The sequence below is a fragment of the Ylistrum balloti genome, unplaced genomic scaffold (genome assembly GCF_031769215.1).
Source record: "Ylistrum balloti isolate Yb309-2 unplaced genomic scaffold, AGI_CSIRO_Ybal_v1 Utg370032, whole genome shotgun sequence".
Taxonomy (NCBI): Eukaryota; Metazoa; Mollusca; class Bivalvia; order Pectinida; family Pectinidae; genus Ylistrum; species Ylistrum balloti.
In genome coordinates this window covers 712,503-720,145 of record NW_026782094.1, presented here as the reverse complement: position 1 = coordinate 720,145, position 7,643 = coordinate 712,503, and the positions used below count along the sequence as shown (strand labels likewise).

Genomic DNA, 7,643 nt, shown 5'->3' with positions numbered 1-7,643 from the left:
ATCTGTCACCAGCAAGCTTACACAAATGGCTTCTAAAAACACATCCATTAAACTCACATACTCCCGCCCTCAAAGAAACATATATGTTGACAAAACAAAATATCAAATTAACAAAAAAAAAAAAAAAAAACAAAAAAAAAAAAAAAAAAAAACAAAAAAAAAAATTATCGAGCTCTGAATATGAACTGGGTGATTTTATTATGGATATATATTCATGAGGAGATTTGGACATTTATATCAAAGATTGAAAAAGCATCTTTTCTTTGTGAGTTTACTTATGCGTTTAAGGATATTCCGTGTTTAACTATGGAATAAGAGAACAGAGGGTTACTCCCCTGGAACGCCCCTTTTTAAATGAGTTACCGGTGATGAATACCTGTGAAGCATGATTACGCATTCCTAATCAATTCCCATACAGATAGGCTATGTACAAGTGCCTGCCGTTATTGCACGGAGCAAAACACGAGGATGTTGGACATGTGGACTACCCGCCTTGGTGCCAGGATTTGGGTGTTAAGTACAGTTGTTTTAACACTGATGTTGACTGGGTGTTCCTTTGCATCTATCATAGGTAATTTTATTTCATTCACATTTGATTTTTCCCCATTCAATGACCAGTTAAATTTGGTTATCGAATGCGTATTTCAGCTTTACATTTCCAAAATCATTGTTGATAACGTTTCCAGTTTACCTCGCGGAATAACTGTTACAAAATAAAATGATTTTCAAACTTTTGATCACTTCTTGAGATTTTAAAGAAAATGCCTTAAACGAAATGGAATATATTTTTACCTTTGTTGACACTATAGTATATATTTGTATGTTGACAATATAGAATTATTGTACATATGTTTGTGTGTTAATTTGCAATATTATCTCGGTGTGTTGATATAATATAGTATATATATCTGTTTGTTGATATTATGATAGGTGTTCTCCCGTATGTTGATTGTTGATATGGTGTTATATATTTTGTTTTGTGTTGTTATCACAAATTCTGTCATATTTTGTTACAATAGGGTCTGTAATACCATACTGACTTTGTGTTAATTTAAGAGCTGTTGTGTGTTTATTCGCGTTTGATAGTAGTAAGTTTATTTACAAACATATGACATAATTTCTCAGATTTACCAATTTTCATACCTCTAACCGTTGCTTATACTATATATTAAACATATAGATATATAATATATAATATGAAATATATAGAATATAGATACAAAGACGTTGTATCTTCTGTCGTAGAATGGTAACAGATTTATGTGATGTTGCATAAATCCATTCTTTTGTATCAAAAAGTGTTTAAATTAATTCACCCGAAAACTTGAGATACAGTCGGTGTACAAACATAGTGAATTATATATATATATATACAGTATCAGGTATCTGTCTGTTATCAAAATATCTTCTCGATAAGCTTTTATGGAGTGAAAATCCACTATATATATATAACAAAACACTACAGGTTCTGACGGAATATTCATTCGCTTTCTTTTCCCCAATACGAATCGCATGAATTATTGCTGGAAACGTATTTCTTCGACAACTTATTAAGCGTTAAATCACAGTTTATACCTTAGGATCGTAGAACATTTGTCTTTACTTCTCTATAGAAAACAGAATTGAAATATGTTTGGAAAGCAATAAACTATTACCATTTTCTAAATACTGAGAATAGCCACTATTACCTATTACCAGTTGTAAGATACGACATTGTGCAAACTAGAGTTTTGAAGATTCGTTTACGTTGCATGCATGTAGCAATTTGCTATTTGTTATCTGAATCCAACATCAAAATCTGTTTTTGTCGATTTTTGGTGAAAGAAATTTTCCTGAACTCCAAATTAATTTCTTCGTTTTCCATATGAACATTGAAAACCATAGTCGTTGTTTAAGCACGTATATTCGATAATGGACCACCCAATTAAGGTACATGTAGTTGGTTTAAGCTAAAAAGCTTAATAATATACTTGTGAATTATCTTTATGTAATGTTGGTGACATTTCTAATCGTTTGATGACGTCTTTAGACGCGATGGGTATTAATTAAAGACTCATGCAAGTATTCCATAGCGCCAAGAAATCGATAAATGTTGATTACACACTCCATGCGTCCTTGGTCAGGTAGAAGCATTTAGGAACGCAGAATGCAATCCGCACCTGATAAACCTTACTGATGGCTGAAGAACATATCATCCAGAAAATGTCAATATCATTAATTTACCAATCCACATTATTCCACAGCAGAAACGATAACAACAAAGTCCTGTTATTTATTTATTACAATTGAACGTTTATGTTTGATAACCAAACCTTGGAATTGCATGTAATACTTGCAAAAATGTAGAAATACTAATATTTAATAAGTTATCAACAGGGATATTTTACATTTGTTGACATTTAATGTACAATGAGACAAAGAATTAAGCCTATTGGAATGGCTGAGGAACCTAAATGATGAAATAATGTTTTCTCAAGAGACACATTTTTCAAGTTATCAATAAAAAGTTTAGATTCAGATGCTGAGGGAAGAAATCTAGAAACTAGAATAGAATCTTCAAAAACATATATGGGTTGAAACAAATAATAACGAATAACATTTGGAGGATGAAAACACCAGGAGAAGCAGATAGGCATACTTATTTATTTCAATGAAGATAGTTTTAAGAATTTGTATCAGTTTCTTCTTAGTTCATTGCATATCAAATTCCGTCGTATCTATAAAAAGTAACAATAACAACGTCTCTGACTGCTTACTTCAGTTACAGAATGTCGCAGACATTATTAAACACGTGATATCAAAGAATGAAAACTGCGATGATTGAGACAATCATTAATCTATCAATGTTATTATTGATCTAACAAAGTTATTTTCTTCACTTCAAGCGGAAATGCATATCCCTCGAGGTAGCCGTGTGAATATGTTTGATCTGTACAACATGAATGGTGTGGAATGCAGCGTTTCCGGTTCCGGTATGTTTCGGAGCAAGAACATCGATATCAGCAGAAGAATAGATTGCCCTTTCCAGGTAAAGTAACAAATATTTGACTTCCTGTGCTTTTATGTGATATTGTTTCTAAGAATCACGATAATGTATTACGACTTTATCATACATATAGCATAACATACTATGCCTTTATCAGCATTTTATGTTTCAACAGGTTTGGATATTCTTTGATCTATTTGAGTATAGTATCAGAATTGATCCATCCTCTCGATCAACAAACCTGAAAGCATGGATGAAGCAGAAGCCTTCTTTCATTTTCCCCTCGGATATCCCTGGATATCGTAATGTCACCTTGGATACCGGGTACGTACTTGTCATGCATATGTCAATGATGATAAGCATCACACTGGTCATTTGTCTGATGATGGTGGCCCTCTAATCAATGAAACGTCACACTTATTTATTTTTTAGTTGCTTGATTTTGACTGTTTTGTTCCATTGACCTGCAAAAATGTTCAGAACTACTTCGGAAAATCATGATGTCAGGGTGCGCTCAATATACACCTTTTTCGGGTGATCCTACCTGTCCAAAAATGACACCTAGAATTTCTTTCTATAGTGGAACTCCCCATCTCGATTTTCACATCTGTTAAGGTCCCTTTTGATTTTCCATATTCGCCTCTTAAGCCTCAACATTTAGACATAGAAGGACAAAACAGATGTATCATACAGTTTAATTCGTTACTTCACTCTACTGTATCTTACTTTAAATTTGTTATTGGTTATTGACTCGTGTTTCTTTTGTACAATCTGAGAGGGGTGGGAGCGATGGTAAGGAACAAGTTTTACTGTCATTTAAAGTCAAGCGATAAAAGAATAGCATTGGAAAATCATCATTAGATTGCTAACTTGCAAAGATGAGGAACTGTTTTTCTGGGGCATTCAAACAAATATCTTGATTTCCCCATTCTGATCTCCAAGAGGATTTGTCCATCGTTCACTATGTCAGTACAGGTATAGCGATGTGGCCGGGGATGGATTTTCCTTACTGTCATTCTTTCTGAAGTCTTGTAATACAGTTATCGCGATTGAGAATTTGTTATCTCCCGTATCTTATATTTGAATCTCGTGCTATAGAAAACAAACTATCATGATTATAACGCGAGAATTCGAGGGCAAATAGAATGGTTATGAGATGGAACTTTCAAAGTAGAAGAGAGAGAGAGAGAGAGAGAGAGAGAGAGAGAGAGAGAGAGAGAGAGAGAGAGAGAGAGAGAGAGAGAGAGAGAGAGAGAGAGAGAGGGAGAGAGAGAGAGAGAGAGAGAGAGAGAGAGAGAGAGAGAGAGAGAGAGAGAGGGGCATAAACTAATTGAATACTTAGACTTGAATACTTTTTTCCCTTTTTTCCCCATCTTTGTTTCGGTTATCTAATTTGTTACTAAGTGACTATTAGCTAAAAGCTATATTGATAAAAATGTTTCTCACATAGTTGAACAGATAGGAAATTGAACCGATACTGAGCTCGTTGAATTCTAATTACCAACAAATAATTCCTACAAAGATTTGTTTATCTCATGACTACTATTGCTTAGACCAACAGAACACCAAAAAATAAATATTGTTTCACAGTGTTAAAGATATTTTCAGCTTTCTGATTAGTTAAAATTATTTGCAAATATGAAGTATTCAAACCCATTAATCCCACGTTAAGGGTATTTGTGATGTTGATGCTAATGTTTATTAATACCAAAGACTTATACTGTTGTCATAATGTACTTAAAACTTCAGGGTATCTGACTATGACTTCATCCTGTATGATGATAGTGATAACGACATACGAGCGGCTGTATACAATAAACGTGATGACGTCACTAGGCCAAGGTTCTTCTACAGCTCCAACGGTAAATCACAGACTGCTTTACAAGGTTGGTTATTACTATGACCACTCCCATTATTCAGGCGCTCACCAATTATATCGAGTTATCAAAATGGAAGACCCACTAATTATATCGAGTTATCACAATGGAAGACACGCCAATTATATCCAGTTATCACAATGGAAGACTCGCCAATTATATCGAGTTATCACAATGGAAGATCCACTAATTATATCGAGTTATCACAATGGAAGACCCACCAATTTTATCGAGTAACCATAGTGGCAGGCCGACAAATGATATGGATATATCACAAAAGGAAGGCAATGAAGTTTTGATATGGACAAGTCATACCCAAGTACCGTAAAGGGTGTCCTAAAGCATTCTATAATATCACACTATAAAGCCAATCAGTCATATCACAACATCATACAGAGAGTGTGGGCAATTAAATACATGTTCATAAAAATAGAAGGTCAACAATGCGTTGTTTACCAATTATGTTGTGATATTATAGTCAGAGATCAATCACTAAGATCTTGGTGGAACAGTTGTAAGCCCAAGAATCGCGTCACTACGTCATAAATTAACATAACTCTTCCATGACGCTTGATTTGTATAAAATCCATACTCATACATAATGTTTAGTTGAAATTGTCAATGTTCTTGCAAATACTTCCATGTATACCTGGTTTTAAAATGCGACATTGTATGAAATATTTGTTTTTTACGTTTCAGATAGTCTTACTAATCCAGACACCAGCACTACCTTTAGAGAAGCAAGCATGATGCAGATTCGACTTGTGTTCAGTACGACGATCATTTTAATTAGCCTAGGATTCATTCGTTGAATACATTATAAGAAAATAATGGCGAGATGTGAATAAAATTCTAGCATTAAGTAAAAACGAAAGGGCGATAAATCAGGAAGTTGATATATTGTAAAAATGTCATCTTAATCACGGAGGTCTCATATTGCAACATGCATAATATATGATATATAATTAACTTCTTCAAATTATCTATTCATATTGGTACATATCTAATCACATGGTTGGGGGCGTGGAATAGGTTATTGAGCAGCTTTAGCTCATGTTAGTTTGCGAAGTAATTGAAAAGAAGTTCAAAGAAACACAAGCGGTCATAATAACGACACATTTTGAAATGTTCATTGAGACCTATCAAGTAATTGCCGTTCTATTTACTTATTTATCTGCATCGTAATGTGTTATGTCACCAAGGCGAAAATGCTACTTTTTACTGTTGGTATAATATATCTAAATGCTATATTGTACGCCATTGAGGTGATATTAGAGATCTGAAGTTAATTGCAGATTTTCTTGGGTATTATGTAATATTGCAAATCAAAAGCATAAAACCTATCTAATTATCAACATGACTGTAATGAATTGTGAAATCTTGAACCTGAAGCGCAATATCATTAGGTTCACTGTCATCAAGCCAACATCGTTTTTTTTTCAGATGATACATGTGACCCAGTTCTGACAACAAAGTACTACAACACATGTTCTGAAGCGTTAGGTACGTTTTGCGAAAATGTTTACTCCATAAGCGGAATAAAAGTAATATTAGGTGCAATTAAGCATCTGGTTTAAGACATTAGTCACAAGATCTGTTTCTTCTTTAATTTGTTCATTCCCTGAACAATGTATCATTATACAATACAATAGAATACAATACAACACAAAACAATATTTGTTTACAAAAAGTTAATAATTATTTCAAGCTTACAAATATGTAATTGGTTTTATCGATACAATTCACCAATTATATGTTGCAATCGAATTTAGAATAAACACAATCATTGACACAATTGTATGTTACTATACAGGAAAGTATAAAAAGACAGCCTACAGTAGTCCGTAAACATTAATTCAATAATGTTTTGAAAATACACTATTTAGTAACGATGGATACATTTTGCCTTTTACCATACCAGTTGTAATGATCGACGACGTTCCTTTCAGATACCGAGTACTGTCCCTGTGACTGTGCGTACTACGACAAAATGAAATACTGGGAAGACAATGCCCTACCAGCAGACATGACGGATGATGAAAAGAAAGAGACGGTCAGACCAGAAATGGAGGCGACAAAGAAACAATTGACTGTCAACAAGACAGACTTATCTTCCTTCCGTAACAAGAAAATCAGCGCCGCTGACAGCCGATCGTCAGCCAAAGGTCTCGGGATGCTTGGGGCTATTATGCTGGGACTCATTTTTGGTTCTCTCGTCCTGTGTGACATTGTGTCTCTGAAAACACACGCAACCAATCTGGGGTGGAACTGTTCATGTTTGAAACGTCAAACCTGATGATCTATGACATGGAAACACTCTAAGCCTGATGAAGCTTGTTTCAAAGGCGATGTTAATTACAGCATCCATATGTTGATGAAACTTAACGAAATCAGTCCTGTAATCCAAAAAAGTTCTGATAGTACTTGTACGAGATCTACCACAGTCTATTAGTACGTGTCAACTGACTAACATATTTCCTGTAAATGGATTTAGTTCCTTCGTCTGAATTGTAAATCCAATGGTGTGATGAACAACTTCTACAGAATCATGTCAGAAATGTTATCCTGTTTCCAATCATATCAAACAAAGCACTGACTGGATTAGACTAACACTGTTATGAGTAAGAGACAAGTGGAAGATGTGGAAATGAATATATTTATAATACTTACATACTTAGAAATTTGACACCTTTTGTGACCTTGTGATTGATTTGTAGAATGAAGGTATACCACAACTGTGTGTCTTGTACATGGGAACAACGTTTCTTGAGATTGGATTG

The 7,643-nt window shown here is 34.2% G+C and overlaps 1 protein-coding gene across 1 annotated transcript; it reads left to right on the top strand.

The window, feature by feature from the left end:
- Window positions 1-468: 468 nt before the first annotated feature.
- LOC132548902 (uncharacterized) lies at window positions 469-7,159 on the top strand. The gene is made up of 7 exons (XM_060212802.1): window positions 469-571; window positions 2,886-3,028; window positions 3,162-3,310; window positions 4,736-4,872; window positions 5,563-5,634; window positions 6,307-6,366; window positions 6,813-7,159. Exons 1-7 carry the CDS (start codon window positions 469-471, stop codon window positions 7,157-7,159), a joined length of 1,011 nt encoding a protein of 336 aa, XP_060068785.1.
- The last annotated feature ends 484 nt before the right edge of the window (window positions 7,160-7,643 follow it).

Bases quoted from the DNA above. Each gene is read 5' to 3' on its own strand.
- LOC132548902 (XM_060212802.1), top strand. From the start codon at position 469: ATGTTGGACATGTGGACTACCCGCCTTGGTGCCAGGATTTGGGTGTTA. The intron at 3,029-3,161 runs GTAAAGTAACAA...ATGTTTCAACAG, and splicing joins GAATAGATTGCCCTTTCCAG to GTTTGGATATTCTTTGATCT. The intron at 6,367-6,812 runs GTACGTTTTGCG...CGTTCCTTTCAG, and splicing joins CACATGTTCTGAAGCGTTAG to ATACCGAGTACTGTCCCTGT.